Source organism: Nicotiana sylvestris, chromosome 1, assembly GCF_000393655.2.
Source record: "Nicotiana sylvestris chromosome 1, ASM39365v2, whole genome shotgun sequence".
Taxonomy (NCBI): domain Eukaryota; kingdom Viridiplantae; phylum Streptophyta; class Magnoliopsida; order Solanales; family Solanaceae; genus Nicotiana; species Nicotiana sylvestris.
In genome coordinates, this window is record NC_091057.1 from 164,054,844 (window position 1) to 164,075,394 (window position 20,551).

Genomic DNA, 20,551 nt, shown 5'->3' on the forward strand with positions numbered 1-20,551 from the left:
TTCCAAACTTTATGCCTATTGTTGAGTCATACTCCAGCATTTTCCCCAAACTTGTCCAGATGGTCTATTGCAGCCCGTACCTCCAACTAGGCAGAACCCAGAGTCACCCGCCTACAGAGTCGGTACTCGATATGCTTACCACTCGGGGGCGGAAGGGCATAATACAGATAACTATTGGACCCTGAAGAGGGCTGTGGAAAACCTCATAGAACAAAAGCGAATAGTTCTAAAGGACAAAAACGTTCCTAATGTAACCAACAATCTGTTACCGGCTCACAACAGCGGGCCGGTTATTGGAATGATTTGTGAAGATAGAGAGTTTGACCCAGCTCCAAAAGCCATAATTGCTATAGCCGATATGGAGAAGAATCCAAAGGCTATCACAAAACAAGACAAGGGGGAGAAGAAGAGTAAACCCACCCCATAGAATACGAAAAAGAAAGAGGAAACCAAAATTGGGGCAGCGCCCTCAAAAGATGTCGTTCTCTATGTTCCCCGGGGACACAGGAAAGGACAAGCGACATTGAGCCCTCCAAGAAGGTTTGAGCTAAACAAGGGATCTAAAATGTATGTGCCTAAAGGGACCTACGTGCGAGGGGCCCAGTAATTTCACCAAGGCTGAATGAGCTCGTGGTTATTGGACATGCACCGCAGAGGCCCATGATAGATCCCACTGCCGTTCCATGGAATTACAACAAGGCAGTAGTAACTTACATGGGTAAAAAGATCTCGGGAGAATTTAAGGAAAACAACCCGACTAAGAGATACCTCAATCTGGAGGAAGTGAATAATGCCACGAAGAAGCGTTTCCCACTCAAGAAGCCAGTGAGTGCTGAAGAAGTAGAAGAGTTCTTCCAAAAAATGAAAATGGCGGACTATGAGATAATTGACCAACTCCGGAAGTCTCCTACTCAAGTCTCTTTATTGTCTCTGCTAATGAATTCAACTAAACATCAAAAAGTGTTGATCAAACCTATCAATGAAGCGTATGTTCCCATTGAAACCACTGTGGAACAGTTGGAGAGGATGGCGGAAAGGTTTTTTGCAGTCAATCAAATCTCTTTCACCAAGAATAATTTGCCCTCTAAAGGGGCAGCCCACAACAAAGCCCTTCATCTAACAGTTAAATGCAATGGATATTATATGAAAAGGGTCATGCTGGATGGTGGTTCTGGAGTAGATATTTGCCCTCTCTAAACTCTGCAACAAATTGAGATCGATACTAAGAGAATTAGGCCCAACAACGTCTGTGTGTGTTTGATGGCATCAAAATAGATACCGTTGGTGATATTGATTTTGATTCTGACTATTGGTCCGATGGATTTCGAGGTGACCTTTCAGGTCTTGGATATGGATACTTCCTATAATTTCCTCTTGGGAAGACCTTGGATTCACCCAGCAGGGGTTGTACCTTCTACTCTCCACCAGATGGTGAAATTCGAACATGAAGATCAAGAGATTGTAGTTCACAAAGAAGATGAGCAGTCGATTTACCGAGACCCATTAGTCCCATGTCTCAAGGCTAGGGAAGGAAGTGAACATATAGTCTATAAAGCTTTTGAGGTTATGGTCGCAGACCAATGTGAAGAAGGAAACCCTTGTCCTCAACCCTTTCTCTCAAATGCATTAATTATGGTTGCCAAGGAAATGATCAGGCATGGTTACAAACTCGAGAAGGGGCTCGAGACTTCGTTGCAAGGAATCACTGAAACTATCACTCTGGCTACTAGCGAGAAGTTCTTTGGGGTAGGTTTCCAACCCACTCCAACTGATGAGAAATGGGCAGATAAACGAAAGAACAATGGTTGGGTCTTGCCTCAGCCGATTCCGCATCATTATAGAACCTTTGTCAGGCTTAAGTACAATGAGGAATAGGAAGATTAGGCCTTCACGCCGAGGAAATTGAGGAAATCTGTGGGGCTATAAGGTAGATGCTGTATGAAACCCACATGGTCCAACCGGGAGAAGGCTCGAGCACCGCTGAGGTGCTATATATGGGTCCCAGTGCCAAATTGCAAAATTGGAAGGCTATTCCTTTCCCAATCATGCGGGAATCCCGGTAGTCCAATCCTGCCACCTTTTCTGCATAACGAGTTATCTTAGGGTGTAACTCGGATGTTTTCTTTTTAGTTTCCTGTCTTTAATTTCCAATGTAAACCCAGTTATCTTCAAAATTTAATGAAATGAAATCAATATTTCATCGTTCATCTCTCTTTATTCTTTCTAATTTTGTTACTTTTTCTTATTTCTTCTTTTAGTTCTAATAATGCGGCTTTAAATAACATGACATGCTTGTGGACTTCATGCCTAGATCCAAACACACTGTTTAATTATGAAATAATGAACCAAGAATCGGAATATGATAAAGAAGAGGCTTTTAGGAAAATAAATTGAGAATTGGAACAATTTGAGAATAAACCTACGCAAAACTTAAATGATACCGAGCCGGTTAATTTGGGTAGTTCCGAAGAAGTCAAAGAAACCAGGATAAGCATTCAAACATATGAAAAAACCTGGGACGCATTAATCCAACTTTTGTTTGAATTCAAAGATGTGTTTAATTGGTCATACGATGACATGCCATGACTAAGTGTCAATTTGGTGGTTCACAAGTTGCCAACCTACCCCGATTATTCCCCTGTCCAGCAAAAGCAAAGAAAGTTCAAAACTGATATCAGTTACAAGATTAAAGAAGAGGTCACAAACCAGTTGAAAACGGGGGTGATCCGAGTGGTTCAATACGCCACATGGTTAGCCAATGTAGTTCTAGTTCCAAAGAAAGATGGGAAAATTCGAGGGTGTGTGGACTATAGAGATCTAAACAAAGTGAGTCCCAAGGACAATTTCCCTCTGCCAAATATCCATATCCTTGTTGATAACTGCGCCAAGCATGAAATAAAGTCCTTCGTGGATTGTTATGCAGGATATCACCAGGTGTTGATGGATAAAGAGGATGTAGAAAAGACAGCTTTCACCATACCCTGGGGCACCTACTATTACAGGATCATGCCTTTTGGTCTAAAGAACGCCGGGGCAACCTACATGAGAGCCATGACTGCCATTTCTCATGACATGATTCACCAAGAGATATAGGTGTATGTTGACAATGTGATCATCAAATCCAGGACCTAGGATGACCATGTTCGAGACCTGAGGAAATTCTTTGAGTGGCTGCATAAATATGATCTGAAGCTAAACCCAGCCAAATGTGCATTTGGGGTTCCGTCTAGCAAACTCTTGGGATTTATAGTCAATCGGAGGGGCATCGAGTTAGACCCAACAAAGATAAAGTCTATTCGAGATTTGCCTCCTCCAAGAACCAAGAAAGAGGTTATGAGCCTGCTGGGAAGGTTGAACTACATTAGCCGATTCATTGCTCAGTTGACTTCTACATGTGAACCCATCTTCAAGCTGTTAAAGAAAGATGCAATAATTAAATGGACAGACGAGTGCCAATAAGCTTTTGACAAAATCAAAGAATATCTGTCGAACCTGCCAATCCTGGTCCCACCTGAACATGAGAGGCCTTTGTTTCTATATTTGACAGTCTTGGAGAATTCTTTTGGATGTGTCCTCGGACAACATGACGTGACCGGGAAAAGAGAGTAGGCGATCTACTATTTGAGCAAAAAGTTCACAAGCTATGAAGCTAAATATACCCTGCTGGAAAGGACTTGTTGCACCCTAACTTGGGTCGCTCAGAAGCTTAGGCATTACCTATTGGCCTATACTACTTACCTCATCACCAGGTTGGATCCTTTAAAGTATATATTCCAGAAGCCAATTCCCACAGGGAGGTTAGCAAAAAGGCAGATCTTTCTTACTGAATTTGACATAGTCTACATCACCCGCACGACAATGAAAGCCTAGGCTTTAGCAGATCACCTAGCTGAAAACCCTGTTGATGATGAATACCAGCCTTTGAGCACCTAATTCCCGGATGAAGAGGTAAATTCAGTTGAGATAGCATCAGAAGACACCAATGCTTGGAAAATGTTCTTTGATGGAGTTGTGAACGCAAAAGGTGTTGGAATTGGGGCAATCTTGATCTCACCCACTAGTCAGCATTATCCAGCCACAACCCGACTTCGGTTTTTCTGCACAAACAACATTGCCGAGTATGAAGCCTACATTACGGGTATGAACATAGAAATTGACTAAGATGTCAAAGAATTGTTAATCATGGGAGATTCAAACCTGATTATCCGACAAGCTCAGGGAGAATGGGAGACCTAGGATGTCAAGCTTATTCCCTACAGGCAACATGTGGAAGATCTTAGCAGTCATTTCAAGTTAGTCGAGTTCCTGTACATTCCTCGATTTCACAATAAGTTGGCCAACGCGCTCGCTACTTTGGCCTCGATGCTGCCATACCCAGGCAATGCCCACATTGACCCATTGGAAATCCAAATCCGAGAAAGGCACGGTTACTGCAATACGGTTGAGGTAGAACCAAATATTCACCCCTGGTATCATGATATCAAGATATTTCTGAAAACTAAAGAATATCCCGAGCAAGCTAGTGCAGACCAAAAGAGGACCATTAGATGACTCGCAAATGGTTTCTTCTTGAGCGGTAAAGTCTTATACAAAAGGACTCCAGATCTCAACTTGTTAAGATGTGTTGACGCCGAAGAGGCCAGAAGAATCATGTATGAAATGCATGCAGGAGTGTGTGGACCCCACATGAATGGGTATGTTTTGTCAAAGAAAATCCTCCAAGCAGGCTATTATTGGATGACTATGGAAAAAGATTGCTTCAGTTTCGTCCAGAAATGTCATCAATGTCAGATGCACGGTGATTTGATTCATGCACTGCCTATAGAACTGCATCTCATGTCAGCACCTTGTCCATTTGTTGCCTGAGGTCTGGACGTCATTGGGCCGATTGATCCAAAAGCTTCAAATGGGCATAGATTCATATTGGTCGCTATCGACTACTTCGCAAAGTGGGTTGAAGCAATTACTCTCAAATTTGTCACCAAGAAAGCTGTGGTAGACTTCGTGCATTCCAATCTCATCTGCAATTTTGGTATCCCTGCAACTATCATTACGGATAATGCTGCGAACTTGAATATTCATTTGATAAGGGAGATATGCGAACAATTCAAAATAACTCATCGGAACTCCACCCCTTACCGGCCCAAAGCTAATGGTGCCGTCGAAGCAGCAAACAAGAACATTAAAAAGATTTTGAGAAAGATGATTCAAAGTTCCAGGCAGGGGAATGAAAAGTTGCCATTTGCATTATTGGGATACCGTATTACTGTGCACACATCGGTCGGAGAAACCCCGTATCTTTTGGTTTATGGCACTGAAGTTGTAATACCCGCAGAAGTTGAAATCCCTTTTCTTCGGATCATTGTTGAAGCGGTAATTGAAGACATTGAGTGGGTCAAAACCCGTCTAGAACAGTTAACCCTGATTTATGAAAAGCGAATGGCCGCAGTCTGCCACGGGCAGTTGTATCAACAAAGAATGGCCCGTGCCTACAACAAGAAAGTGCGGCCTAGAAACTTTGAAGTGGGGCAACTTGTTTTAAGGTGTATTCTCCCCCATCATCAGGAAGAAAAAGGAAAGTTTGCTCCTAACTGGAAAGGGCCATACATTATTAGAAAATTGTTGCCAAAAGGGGCGTTATACCTGGGAGACATCAAAGGAAACGACCTCAAAACAACTATAAATGCAGACGCATTCAAAAGGTACTATGTCTAGTCTTTCCACAGTAATAACATTATCCGATTGGGATGACGGAGGCTTTCATTCTCGCTACCCCAAACACTCCAACCCTTTGCTAACCCACTAAGCCAGTTACCTTTCCTTCACAACCCTTTTGGAACTCGAAGTTGTAAAAAAACAACAAAACAAACAAAAAACAAAATGTTTCCCTGAACTACGTTCGACTTGATTCCCAAAGGATACATAGGCAGCCTCTCTCTGGGGTTCAGTCACACCAAAACAAAAATCCAATTTCCCCTAAAATGTAAAACTGGGGCAGATGTTATAATGTCTCGGCGATGATCCTGCCTGAACAATTCCAAAGTTGTAATTCGATCCAAATTCTTTTTACCCAAACCTTGTTCAAGTCCTTTCGATCAGTCGAGGAAAAGTTTTTAAACCAGAGAACGCAGTTGTTTGGATCCGATACAATCAAGATGAGAGAAATAAAATGAGAGAGTCTTATTAGTGAAAACCTACGGGCACCATAAGTCGACGGCGAGCAGAGAAATTGAAAATGAGAGAGTCTTGTTAGTGAAAACTCGTAAAGAGCACTATAAGGCTACAGTAAGAAGATAAATGAGAGAGGTCAATTGGCGAAACCCCGCAAAGGGCGCCATTGATCGAAAAGAAGAAGCCCCTCACAACCATTGGCACTGAAAGAGTCCTGGCAAGGTTTCTTGGTTTTAAAACACGGGTCGCAATGGGTTTATGAGAAGTTGGATAGTTGTGCAGATCAGGTATCCAGTCCAAGAAGCATGTCATGTCTATTGAAGTCTGCATGCACTCCAGATACGTCTTTCTTTCCTACCCGAAAGGGACACTTCTCCTTAGATTCACTTTCTTGTCTTTTGTTTACCTTTCTTTGAATCCCTTTCGGTCTAACTTTGTTCCGAAACTAACACAAAGAAAAGGTGGCAAGATTAGTTTTACAGGGTTCTGTTTAATAAAAGCCAAATCCAAAGAAAAGTACCCAACCTCAGCGGGTGTATCAAGTCGATCCCGACTGGCCATGATGTCCGATGCTATGAAATCAAAGTTGTTGAAAATGAAAAAAAATCCAAAGTCAAAAGCCCCTAGAGGCAAAATAAAGTGAAAGGGCCAAAGCCCCACACAGGTGAACCGCCATGTGAAATTTTGGAAAGTTGAGTTCCTCGGTTTTAGGAGAGAGGTTAATCTTCAGAAAAGCCAGCAAGCAGTTGAGGTTCTCACCAAAAGAGTTGGGCCGAGATCAAGTGATCAAAAACGATCAACGCCACAAAACCAACCACTGTGTCAAACTAACAATTGTTCTTTGTTTGAAAATTTGAAACAGGTGCAATCCAAAGCAACCGTGCAAGAAGCAGGTGCAACCAAAAAAAGAAGAAAGAAAAAAATGCGCAAGTGCTAGAAACAGCTTTGCAGCAACAATCCATAAAAAGGGAAGTCCCCTTCAAGGATTTTCTCGCATTTACTCATTCCATGAAATAAAAAAAAAGGAGAAAGGAAAAAATATTGAAAAAAAAGGCAAGAAGAAAAGTCAAAAAAATAGTCTCCATCCCCTAATCGCCTTTTTGCCAACATAGGGTCTCCAATCCCTAGTTGAGATTATTTTTTGACATAGGATCTCTATCCCCTAGTCTACTTTTGCCAACATAGGGTCTCCAATCCCTAGTTGAGATTTTTTTAGACATAGGGTCTTCATCTCGTAGTCGCATTTTGCTAATATAGAGTCTCCAATCCCTAGTTGAGATTTTTTTAGACATAGGGTCTCCATCCCTTAGTGACCTTTTTGCCAACATAGGGTCTCCAATCCCTAGTTGAGATTATTTTTAGACATATGGTCTCCATCCCCTAGTCACTTTTTGCCAACATAGGGTCTCCAATCCCTAGTTCAGATTTTTAAACATATGGTCTCCATCCCCTAGTCGCCTTTTGCCAACATAGGGTCTCCATCCCTAATTGAGATTATTTTTAGACATAGGGTCTCCATCCCCTAGTCGCCCTTTGCCAACATAGGGTCTCCAATCCCTAGTTGAAATTATTTTTAGACATAAGGTTTCCATCCCCTAGTCACCTTTTGCCAACAAAGGGTCACCAATCCCTAGTTGAGATTGTTTTTAAACATAGGGTCTCCATCCCCTGGTCGCCTTTTACCAACATAGGGTCTCCAATCCCTAGTTGAGATTATTTTTAAACATAGGGTCTTCATCCCCTGGTCGCCTTTTGCCAACATAGGGTCTCCAATCCCTAGTTGAGATTATTTTTAGACATAGGATCTCCATCCCCTAGTCGCCTTTTGCCAACATAGGGTCTCCAATCCCTAGTTGAGATTATTTTTAGACATAGGGTTTTCATCCCCTAGTCGCCTTTTGCCAACAAAGGGTCTCCAATCCTTAGTTGAGATTATTTTTAAACATAGGGTCTCCATCCCCTGGTCGTCTTTTACCAATATAGGGTCTCCAATCCCTAGTTGAGATTGTTTTTAAACACAGGGCAAAAAGGCGATTAGGGAATGTTGGCAAAAAAATGAACAAGACCTCTCCCTTCTCTCTAGGATTCATGTGAATAGTATTTTCGTCACCATTTTCCGGCCATAATTCTAGCATCCGGTGGTGGAATTAACCGAACTTGGTGTCAAAAGATTCATTTTCTCATTGCGCACAATCCCCAATTGGTTTCATAGTAACTCATAACCATTTGGTCTAGATCTTAATTCTATTTTCTGCGAATTACTGTAGCACTGAGCTTCCTTGAAAATTTCGAGTTTTCTGCACTCTTTTCAAGATGAAGTACTGAGGAACTTCAGTGGCTTATCTTTTATTTTAACTGTCAAGTTCTGTATTACCAGTTTTTCTTTCTTCTTTATATGGAATATTGAAGTTCAGTTGTTTTGCTTAAAAATCAACGAAGTGCTGCCATGGCCACTGCGGCTAGTGGCCAGCTTCCATCTTTGGCTGGGCTATCTAGTCAACCTCCTGACCTCACACAGCCAGGAACGACAACAAATCCAAATCCAATGGATTATGCAAAGGCAGTAAAACCTACGCCCAGCACTTCTGCTATGCAAGATAGAGCATCAGTTGATCCAATTCCCCCTAGACAAGCCCAATTCTTTCAAGGACAACCAACTGTATGCTTTACAGAATCAGAAGTTGAACGTATGAACTATATTGAAGGACTGCAACAGGAAGTTGTGTGCAAATTTTCATACAAATGGCCAGATATCAATGAAATACGTCGAATTGTTCCAATGCAGTGTGGTATCAAAGCTGAATGCAACATTGGATATCTTTGTGACAGGCACATTTTGATTCGATTTTCATTATGGCAAGATTACGTAGATTTCTCATCAAAAGGTGTGTACTATGTTAACGATAAGCATGGGGAGGAATACCAACTAAGAACTTTGATCTATGATGCAAAATTTAAAAGTTGGAGAGGAGACACCTAAGGTAATGGCTTGGATTTCATTCCCTAATTTGCTGCCCACCTATTTTGTCAAAGAATGCTTGTTCTCTCTAGCTTCTGCTGTAGGTAAACCCCTTCACTTGGATTTGGCTACTGTCAAGAAAACTAGACCTAGTTATGCGCGTGTTAAAGTGTTGGTGGATCTGCTAGCTGACCTCCCCAAGAAAGTTCGAATGGACATTGTCAATGAAGTAAATGGGGATGTAAACTATGATTATTTGCCAAAGTACTGTAAAGAGTGTTTAAGCACGTGATTTTTGCCCTGTATGAGAATTACTCCAAAAAATTCAAAAATAAAGTAATTTTTTCTTGGTGTGCAATTTTGTGATTTTGTGATATTTTGAATAATTATTTGTATTTGTCTGTGCATGTTTATTTGTTAAATTAATAAAAATACGAAAAAATGTCGCATTTTGCATGTAGGATTTAATTCTACAATATTTAGTAATTGAATTTGTTTTACAAAAAATAAAATTACAAAAATAGGCATCATTTGCATTTTTAGCATTTAATATCCAAATATACAATTTTATGCTTAATTATTACTTAATTGCGCGTTAATTGTTATTGGGAGTTAATATGCGCTTTTATAACTTAATTTAGTTCTTGAATAATAGTTGAAGTATTTTTATAATTTAGTTTTAGAAAAATAAAAGAAGAAAAGAGAGCAAAAATATAAAGAAAGTCGGAATTGGGCCTCTTCTTCGATTTCAAGCCACAGGCCCAAAAAATGGCCCAATCTTCCCTACGACCCAGTCCATTTCGAACTGGGTCGACCCAGTCCATAACCCAACATCCTTTGTCTTTCATTTTTTTTACAAAAAAAACAAAAAACAAAACAAAAACAAAATCAAGAAAACCCTAACCTAAACACTAAACTACCGCCCACCCCCCCCTTCTATCTTTCTTCTTCTTCTTCCTCAAGAAAGACAAGCTCCATCAATGGCTACTTCACCATCTCCACCACAACCACCCCTTCACCACATAACCATGGCTGCCCTCAAGCTTCACCATTGTCGTTTTTTTTGCGCCATGGTTGCCCGCGTTTGCTTTCATCTTCTTCGTCGAGCTCAAACTTGAGCTCGACATCCATGGATGTATTATTGTTTAAGTGAATATTTGTTAGTTTGATGTTTGTTAGATTCAAATTGAAATTTAATTAACTATTTCTTCAATTTGTTTCATGTGTTTATGTATTGTTAGAAATTGTTAATATTGTTAAGTTCAAGTTTAAGTTCATAATTGTTTCTTCGTCGATCTTGTTATTTGTTTAAAGAATTTAGTTGTGTTAGAGAAATATGTTGGTTTAATCGTTTAAATCCATCATGTTTGTTGTTTAAAATAGATTTAATTCATGTTCATACTTTGTTTGATTGTTCTTGAATCCGAAATTTGTATAGCTTGATTTCTTGTTTACCATTTGTGATTATTTCTTGAATTTGTCTCATAAAGTTTAATATAGGAATTGTTGGTTGTAATGTTGTTAGAATTGATTTTAAGTTCAATATGATTGAAGTTAGAAATCTAAATATACTTGTTTGTTGTAGTTGTTGAATCCGAAAATAGGATTGTTTGTTGCTAAAATATTGTTCAATCAAATTTTAGTTGTTCTTTGTTGTTCAATTTGTGTTCATGTGATTTGTTGTTGAAATGTTGTTGAAATCATGTTCATGTGCTTTGTTGTTGAAATGTTGAAGAAATCATGTTCATGAAATTTGTTGTTTGAACATTGTTAGAAATTAATCATATTGTCTATATTTTGGTTAAGTTTGATTAAATGATGTGTTATAGCTGATGGGTAGTTTGGTAATTTGTAGTACGTTCAGGGGTAGTTTGGTAATTTCAGTAAGGTCGGAGGGGTAGTTTAGGAATTGTACATTTTGTAATTGTTTATATGAAGCATGGGGGACAAAATAAAATGGGGTGGGTTGTGATATGGTTATTTAATATAAAGGGGGGACAAGACAAAATTTAGTGGGGGGAATCTTGTATTATTTTATGTTAGGCATGGGGGACAAAATATAATGGGGTGGTGTGATATGTTTATTTAATGTAATGGAGATGAGTGGGAAGATAATGGGTTGGGTAGAGAAAAAGTATTGATTTTAATTAATTGAAAGATTTATGGGATGAGTTATAAGAAGTCTTGAAATCAGAATAGAAAAGGAGGAAGATAAAAAGAAAAACACATAGAGAGATACGAGAGAAAAAAAAACGGACAGAGAATAGAAGAGAGAAAAAAAGGGCTGAACATTTAAGAGAAAGAAAAATTCCGAAAAATATTTAAGCTTTCAAAATAAAAATAAAAACTAAAAAATCTTCTGCTTTCTTTCTTTGTTTGAAATTAGTATTAATGGTTGTTGTTTCATTCAAAGCTTAAAGCTTTTGTTTTTGGGATTACTACTCCACCGGTCTGTTACTGGGTTGTTACTGTTGCTGGGCAGTTGTTGCTGTTGTACTGTTATTACTGCTGCTGATTCTCATCTTCATTTTCTTTTGCTTCCAATATCAGGTACATATCTGTAAATTCATGTCACGAAAAGCTTCAACATGACAAATTAATGAAGTTCGGGAATTATAATTCTGTTTTCCATTCGTTCAAATTTTATTAGTTTAAGTTTCAGTTTTGTTTTAATTGGTTAATATAGTATTATACTTGACATGATAAACTGTTAACTAATTAACCTTCTGGAGTAGTAAATTCCACGATAATCTTATATGTTTTGAGGACTAGTGATGACATTTACTGTTTGAATTGATAGGGAACATTGCAGAAAATTGGCCATTAATTAAATCTTGTGATATTGTTAGCTAAGTAAAGAATAGTACGGAAATACCCAGAAATTACATTACTAGCTTATTTTGTCAAATATCCAATTTTGTTTAAGGCTAGATGATGTCGTCTTATTAAATCAATTGGTAGATTAATTCTCTTTCTTAATAACAAATGGCGTAGTTAAATCAACTCATTTCTTTTAATGTATGAAATAATGTCGATGATTTTTTTTACAAAATATAGAGTTAGTGTTTGCAAATATTCGCATAGGCAGAGAATAAGAATTGGTTTATTTATCTCAAACTCAATCTTCGTAATCAAAAATTAACTAAATAATTATAACTTTGGACTAAAAACAAGTATATGAGAAGGATATGGGATTTATAAGCACGAATTGCAACATTTTATGTCAAGGATATGTAGAAATAGAGTTCGCATTAAATATAACAATGAAAATTCTTCAGAAACTATTAATTTGTTTATCAAATTAATTCTTTTTCCAGTTTTATATGCGATTCGATTTTTGAATATATTAATGTTGTATGCACGATAAAAATGGTAGTATTTTTAGTTACATGTTGTTTGTTTCTTTTTCATATCATTAATTCTTTAAAATTTGAATAGTTTTGAGGTATATAATTCATACGCGTAAAATAAGACTTGCGGTCAACACATAATAACTTTTGAATGCTTTTCAAGAAAATATAGAGACGTCTAAATCAATGTTTCTCTATGGCTTTCATATAAAAATAAGTGGATGCAATAAACAATTTGTAGAGAATTTTATCAAGAATATTTTGTGAAATTAGGGATACGTTCGCGTGGCCTAAATTACATTTTTAAAGGCAGTTCAGATTATGTGTTCGCGCAACTTTGAGCCAAAATTTTAATTCGTCGGGGGATATTAAATTAATTTCATAAAACCCGAGATGTGCGGTTCACTACTTAATCATACAAAAAGTGCGAATGTTTTTGATTTTATTCAAAACACAATTTCGAAAAAAATAAATAAATAATTATTTTATAATAAATATATTATCAATATCTTTGTGTACACGTACGCGTGACACGATTTTTCACGTTAAAAAATATATAATATATAAACGAATACACGTATGCGTGATTCGATTCGAAGAAGGGTCTTTAATTGTAAACAATCTAAACAGAAGCGATAATAAAATCATGCAATAAAAAATGTAAAATCGAGATAATTAAGCCAAGAATAAAAACAGTTAAGCGACCGTGCTAGAACCACGGAATTCGGAAATGCCTAACACCTTCTTCCGGATTAACAGAATTCCTTACTCAGGATTTCTGGTTCGCAGAATAATAAACAGAGTCATATTCTCCTCGATTCAGGGATTAAAATTGGTGACTTGGGACGCCTTAAAATTCCCAAGTGGCGACTCTGAAACAAACAAACAAATCCCGTTTCGACTGTTCTTTAATTGGAGAAAACTCCCTTCACCCCTCGCGGGGGCGGAAAAAGGAGGTGCGACATAGTGCAAGTTACAAGGCCATGACATGCTTGAATGTTGGAGAATTAATCCTGATTTAAGGGAAAGCAAAAATGTCCAACAACAGGAAAATGTCGAAAATGTGAAACAAGGCAGTAAGAAATCTGCAAAACATGATGCTCCTTTAATTATCCTTACTAGTGGTAAGGTAGTTGGTATTGCAGGCCTTCAATGGAAGGAAGTCCGCGATAATAGGGGACTAAACAAAGGCCAACAAGCTGAAGGTACTACTGCACAAGGGAAAGAAATGGTTCTTGTTAACAATACAGCTATGACAAAACAAATATAAACAACCAACCAATTTGCAGTGCTACAAATTGAAAATGGTGAGATTACTGAATGCAACCAACTGGCAGTTGTGGAGGAAACTCCAGTTCAAAAAACCACAGGCAACAATGATATTCAGCAAAATAATTCCACAGCAGGTGTAGAGAATGAATCAGAGGAGCAGGAATTTGATTTTTCAACTAGACAAATGGTACAAAAGGTAACTTCTCCTAGCTCATCTAGGAGACAATCATCCAAGACACAACCCAAGAAACTGAACCCTGCAACACCTACTTGCAATCCTATAGCAATAAGAAATCATGCAGCAAATAGAGAATCAATAGCTGATTGTGTCAAAAAGATTTAGGGAATGAACAACATTTCCACAATGAGTCAACTACCCACTGGGTACAAATGGCATTCAAAAATAATCTAGTTCAAGTCAATACTTCATGTCAAGACATTACTTCACAGGACACCAAAGTTGAACAACAATTAGCAAACAACAAAGAAAATGAATTTGTTGAAGATACAGATTTTGAGAAATTCAGGACCAATGAAAAAGAAAAATGGGCAGGAGGGAGATTATGGCTCAACCGAACAGATGAAGACTTAGCAGATGGTCAGATTCCAGATACAATGCATAGTGATGAAGAAGTTGGAGGAAATGAAGTGGAAGATGAGGATCAAAGTGTTAATGGTAATGCCAATGCGATCAATATTCAAAGCATTAGTAAATGCACAAATGCAGCAGTAGCAAAAGAGGGGAACATTAATATTATAGATCCAGGAAGGACTTCACATAATGTTGTTAGTAATGTCTTGAAAGAAGCTGAAAATGCAGACAAGAAACAAGACAAGAATGTAGACAACAATCGAGCTATGACAGTGCAGGTTTATGCAAGAAATGTTGTTCCATTGAGCACCGTGCAGGATGTAGCAGGAAGTAACGTCCCTTTGAAAAATACAATGTTGTTGACCAATGAACATGCCGATAAAGATGCTAAACTTATCAAGCATGCAGAGGATATTGTTACATCAAAAGAAGCAGTAGAAGCACATAATCAAGTTAACCACGCAGAACTTAAATGTAGAGACATGGATGAGGAATCCACTGCACAAAATTTCCTTAATGTTGCCAAGCAGGGAGATCTATCGCCAAGGCTTATTGAACTGGTAAAATCTGCAACTAAGGGAAAAAAGAAACAGTCAAAAGATACTTCTACTGTCCCAGTTAGTGGAGTACAAACAAGGAGAACACTGCCCAAATCCCAAAACATTTAATGGATGCAATTATATGGAATGTCAGGTTAGTAAACACAATGCAACCATTTGAAAGGCTGATTACAATGCACAGAAAACATCATTTTGAGTTCATAGGTATCCTTGAGCCTATGCAACACTCTCACAAAATGGAAAGGTATAGAGCAAGAATTGGTTTGGCACAGGCTGTGGTGAATGTGTCAAATAAGATTTTATATAACATGACTCAACAGCTGACTTTGAGATTAATGCACTCTGAAACACATGCTGAGCTCATCCTTACACTAGTCTATGCCAAATGTGATCGTACAGAAAGAATAGAACTATGGGATACTTTGTACGTAATGGCATCAGATATGACAGTACCTTGGCTAGTTGTAGGCGACTTTAATGTGATATGGGATGAGGAAGAGAAATATAGGGGCTTGCCAGTTTCTCTCATTGAAGTAGACGGCTTCAGACACTGCATCAATACCTACAACTTGACAGACTTGGGTTTTAAAGGAAGCATATTTACATGGTAGAATGGAAGATCAGAGGAGGATTGAATTTTTAAAAGGTTGGACAAATGTTTTGGCAATAATGAATTGCAACAGACCTTTCCTGGATTGGAGATAACTCACCTATCCAAAATTGGGTCTGATCATTGCCCAATGCTGCTCAAATGTGATATATAAACTCCTCCAATGAAGAAGTTATTCAGATTTCTTAACTTTTGGACAAAGCATGAAACCTTCAAAGATGTAGTAAAGGAGAATTGGAATGCTGATTTTAGTGCTAACCCTTTCTGCAATTTTAACTACAAGTTAAAGAAGCTTAAACGAGCACTATCTACCTGGAGCAGAGCTACATATGAGGATATATTCCAGAAGATTGCAAGCCTTGAGGAGGTGGTCCTGGTTCATGAAAGACAATTTGAAGTAAATCCTACATAGATGAATAGACAAAGATTACAACAGGTCCAAGCTGAAATGATTAAATATCTTGCATTAGAAGAAGAATTCTGGAGACAAAAAGCTGGCATGTTATGGTTCAAAGATGGCGATAGAAAAACTAAATTCTTCCATGCTCAAGTTAATGGGAAAAGGAAGAGACTGAAATTATCAAGGATCCAGAATAGCCTTGGTAACTGGATCGAAGAAGATCACTTATTAGCAGAAGAAGCAATAAAGTTCTACAAAGATCAATTTACTGAGACTGCAGTTCCGAATGATTTTGACATTCTAAATCATGTACCTTCAATGGTAGATACTGATCGACATGAAAGATTGATGGCCTTGCCTTCCAATGAAGAAGAGAAGAGAGCTGTTATGGGGTTGAATGGAGACTCAGCTGGTGGACCGGATGGATTCACTGGAGCCTTTTACCAAACATGCTGGGAAATTATTGAAGAAGATGTTGTCCGCATGGTCAAGGCTTTCTTTAGCGGTCAGCAGCTGCCAAAGAGTGTAACGCACACAAACCTGGTTTTATTATCAAAGAAAAAAGAAGTTAACACCTTTGCAGACATGAGACCAATCAGTCTTAGCAACTTTGTTAACAAGATTTTCTCTAGGGTTATTCATGAGAGGTTGGTTGAATTATTACCAAACATAATCTCAGAGGAACAAGCAGGTTTTGTGAAGGGCAGGAGCATAGTTGAGAACGTACTTTTAACTCAAGAAATCATTATGGATATCAGGTTGAGAACAAAAGCAGGTCCAAACACTGTAATTAAGCTTGATATGACAAAAGATTACGACAGTATATCATGGCTATTCCTGACCAAAGTACTAAGGAAAATGGGATTTCCTGAAGCTTTTATTGGCTTGATCTTTGATTTGATTGGGATCAATTGGTACTCTATTCTAATAAATGGTCAGCCTAATGGTTTCTTCAAATCATCGAGTGGAGTTAAACAGGGTGACCCTTTGTCACCAACTCTATTCATTCTAGCAGCAGAAGAACTTTCTCGGGGATTGAATTCACTACACACTAACCTGTATTTCTATGGATTTGGAATGCCAAAATGGAGCCCAAAAATAAATCATCTATCATACGCTGATGATACAATCATTTTCTTCTCATCTGATGAAACTTCGTTGAGACTTGTCATGGAGGTTTTGAAAGCTTATGAATCATCATCTGGTCAACTGGTGAACAAAGCCAAATCAGCCATATACCTGCATCATTTAACGGATAATGAGGTGATTCACAAGGTGGAAAGGATTACAGGTATACGAAGACAATGTTTCCCTATGACCTATCTTGGTTGTCCTATTTTTTATGCAAGAAGAAGGGGGGACTATTACCAGGGATTAAACACCAAGGTTATGGACAAACATCAGTCATGGAAAGGCAAACTCCTATCTGTAAGAGGAAGAGTTGTTTTAATCGCAAATGTCGTGCAGAGTATCCCAATTCATATGTTGTCAGCAGTCAATCCTCCAAGTTATGTGATCAACAAATTACATAGCATTTTTGCCAAGTTTTTTTGGAGCAGCAATGTGGGAGGGAGAACTAGACATTGGGCGTCTTGGACTAACCTTTGTATGCCTTTTGAGGAGGGAGGCATAAGCTTCATGTCCCTACATGACGTATCCAAGGCACTGTACTGCAAATTGTGGTGGAATTTCAGGACTAAGACCACTCTATGGAGTGCATTTATTAGTCAAAAATACTGCAAGAAACTAAATGCAATAATTGTACCTTAGAAGCGTGGATCCCACATGTGGAAAAAATGCTAGAATGTAGGGACTTGATTGAGCATCAAATCTACTGGAAACTGAGAATGGGATCGGCTCAATTCTTGTTCGACAATTGGACTGAGATGGGAGCCTTATTTTTTCAAGTGCCTGCAGAGTTTGGTATCGATGAGGATATTCATATTGTCAATGATCTGGTTGAAAATGGTATGTGGAATGTGGATAAAATGTTTTAGAGCCTACCTGAAGATTTGGCACACCACATTGTACAGAATATTAGACCACCAACTGAAAATTCACAGTTAGATACTCCTTTCTGTATGCTTGAAACAAGGGGACATTTTACAGTAAAGTCTGCATGGGATTACCTGCGGAGAAGAGCCAACCCAAGATTAGCTTACAAGATGATATGGGTAAAAGGTTACCTTTCAAGATATCTTTCTCCCTGTGGAAGGTATGGAAAGCCAAACTGCCACTTGATGATTTCTTGTGTAAACTAGGATACTCCATGCTATCTAAATGTTGGTGTTGTGCTGATCCAAAAGAGGAGTCATTACTACATTTGTTCTTCAGATCCAATGCAGCTACAAGTGTTTGGAGTTACTTCCTAAGGAGAGCCGGAATTGCATTAGATGTGTTGGCATTACATCAAGCAATTACAAAGTGTTGGACAACAGCAGTTGTACCTAGATTGAAGCAAGTATTATAGGTTTTACCTGCATGCATTGTATGGGAACTGTGGAAGAGAAGAAACAATTTGAAATATGGAGAAGTAGTTTCAGTGAGCAGAGTTATTTACCAGGTGTCATCCACTATGCAAGCTCTGGTCCAACTGAAAAAGCCAGGACTACATGTTCCTCACAAGTGGCTAGACTTACTGACAATGATGGAGCAGTACACACCTCCACTGAAATATGATAAAGTGTTATGGGAATTTCCTTCAAGAGGGTGGATCAAAGTGAATACGGATGGAGCATGTAGAGGGAACCCAGGGAGGAGTTCAATTGGTTTCTGCATAAGGGATGAAATATGTGATTTGATATATGCAGAAGGAAGGGAGATTTCTGAAGGAAACAACAATGTATTAGAAACAGTAGCTATTGCGGAGGCATTGAAGATGTGCAAAAGTCTTAATTATTTCCAGATATGGCTGCAGACAGATTCTATGCTTTTAAAGAACATTATAGAGGAATCATGGAAGCCTCCTTGGTATATTACTGAACATGTAGAGGAGATTTTAAGATTAAAGGAACAAAGTATCATCAAGGTCACTCACATATTCAGAGAAGGGAATACATTAGCAGATCACCTTGCCAATTATGCTCTAGATGAAGGAAATACTAAGTTCCATGGTTTTTGGGATCTGGACTCAAACGAAGGAGGATCATTAACGAAGATAAGATGCAATGTCCTTACATAAGAGTAAAGGTTGAAAGGAATTAGGAGGAAAAAGGGGAAGGAACAAAGCCAAAAAGGAGATAAATATGGAGTGGAACAAAGGCAAAATGAGGAGGAGAAACGGAATGGACTTAACTGATCAGCAGGGTCAAATCCTATAGGAAGAGATCTTGATGATCTTCTGTTATACTAACATTTGGTGTTTCTGTGCAGAGAATGGTAATGTGGAGATGACTTATCATGATTGTCAATTTCAATGGGTGGTATTAGTACATGGTATTCAATCCCCTGAAAGAGATATCATGATATGTACAAGCAGGGAACAAAGGAACAGAATGCCCAGATCATTTGCATGGGGCAGTGAACCTAAAGTATCACAATGTTTATGGCATTCACTGATGCAACTTTTCGAGACAACCTCTGTTAAAGAACAAAAGCAAATCAATAATCGAGCACAAAAGGGATGGCTAAAGGCATTGGAAACATATCCAGCATGGGGTGCTCGCGTTCATTCAATTCCCTGGATATACAACCAGCATGATGTACAAGTGCTTAATTTCGAGGAGAATCTTACCATTAAACAAAAACCATCACAACTTTTAGCATGTGGAGCACGCCTGTTTCGAGAAGAGATGCATACGAAGGCCAATGTTGTTCTTTTGATTTTTGAATGCAAGCACGCTTCTTCAAAGTCATAGAATGCACACATGCTTCTAGCAATTTTATATGAAAGCATGCTTCACAATGTTTGGGTGCTGGAGAAAACTCGAACGAGGAGCTACAAGAGTTGGGAGGACATTTTAAATTCCAATTGGGAGGCACGCTAGTTCTTACATAAAATTGCGCGCTGGCAATGTAATGCATGCTGGACAATGTTTTGGAATATGCTATTTTGGTCATGCTTGATTACTAACGTTTCTAGAGGGGAAAGAAGGCATGGGGTGAGCGTGACTTTTGAAGAAAGCAAGAAGGCATGTGCATGGGGTATCGACAACAAAAACCTGGGAGGTGGTTTATTAAAACAACCAACTTCCGAGGCGCTTGGGGTTTCGACAATGGAGGGACTTTACAGGTAGCCAATGTCACGCTGAATAAGTGTACAACTGAAAAAAAACTCTCGAGGCAAACAAAAAGCAGACAAACATGCCTGAAAATGCAACGAACATTGCTAGACAGTGTAAACAGGACAATAGGGCTTATTAAAATAAGAACTTTGGAGGTTGTATACTGCACACTTAAAGAATGGGGCACAACTTTTAACAAAGTGCTTTCGTTATGCTGGACAGTGTGTTTTACTAAACAGCCTATTCAATGCAGCAGGCCTGTAAAGACAAGTTATTCCTTATGTACTCCAAATTACATCTTTTACTATGTAAGGATAGTTGTTATAGTCAACTTTTACAGTAGCTCATATGTGATACCAACAATGAGTGCTTTAATCAGTATTGGTAATAGGAGGAATGTTTCTGTCAAAATTT

At 38.5% G+C, this 20,551-nt stretch overlaps 1 protein-coding gene across 1 annotated transcript; it reads left to right on the top strand.

The window, feature by feature from the left end:
- The first annotated feature begins 1,317 nt into the window (after nt 1-1,317).
- LOC138876868 (uncharacterized) lies at nt 1,318-3,093 on the top strand. The gene is made up of 2 exons (XM_070155929.1): nt 1,318-1,809; nt 2,647-3,093. The coding sequence occupies exons 1-2, from the start codon at nt 1,318-1,320 to the stop codon at nt 3,091-3,093; spliced, it is 939 nt and encodes a 312-aa protein (XP_070012030.1).
- The last annotated feature ends 17,458 nt before the right edge of the window (nt 3,094-20,551 follow it).

Bases quoted from the DNA above. Each gene is read 5' to 3' on its own strand.
- LOC138876868 (XM_070155929.1), top strand. From the start codon at position 1,318: ATGGATTTCGAGGTGACCTTTCAGGTCTTGGATATGGATACTTCCTAT. The intron at 1,810-2,646 runs GTCTTGCCTCAG...TCCCCTGTCCAG, and splicing joins AACGAAAGAACAATGGTTGG to CAAAAGCAAAGAAAGTTCAA.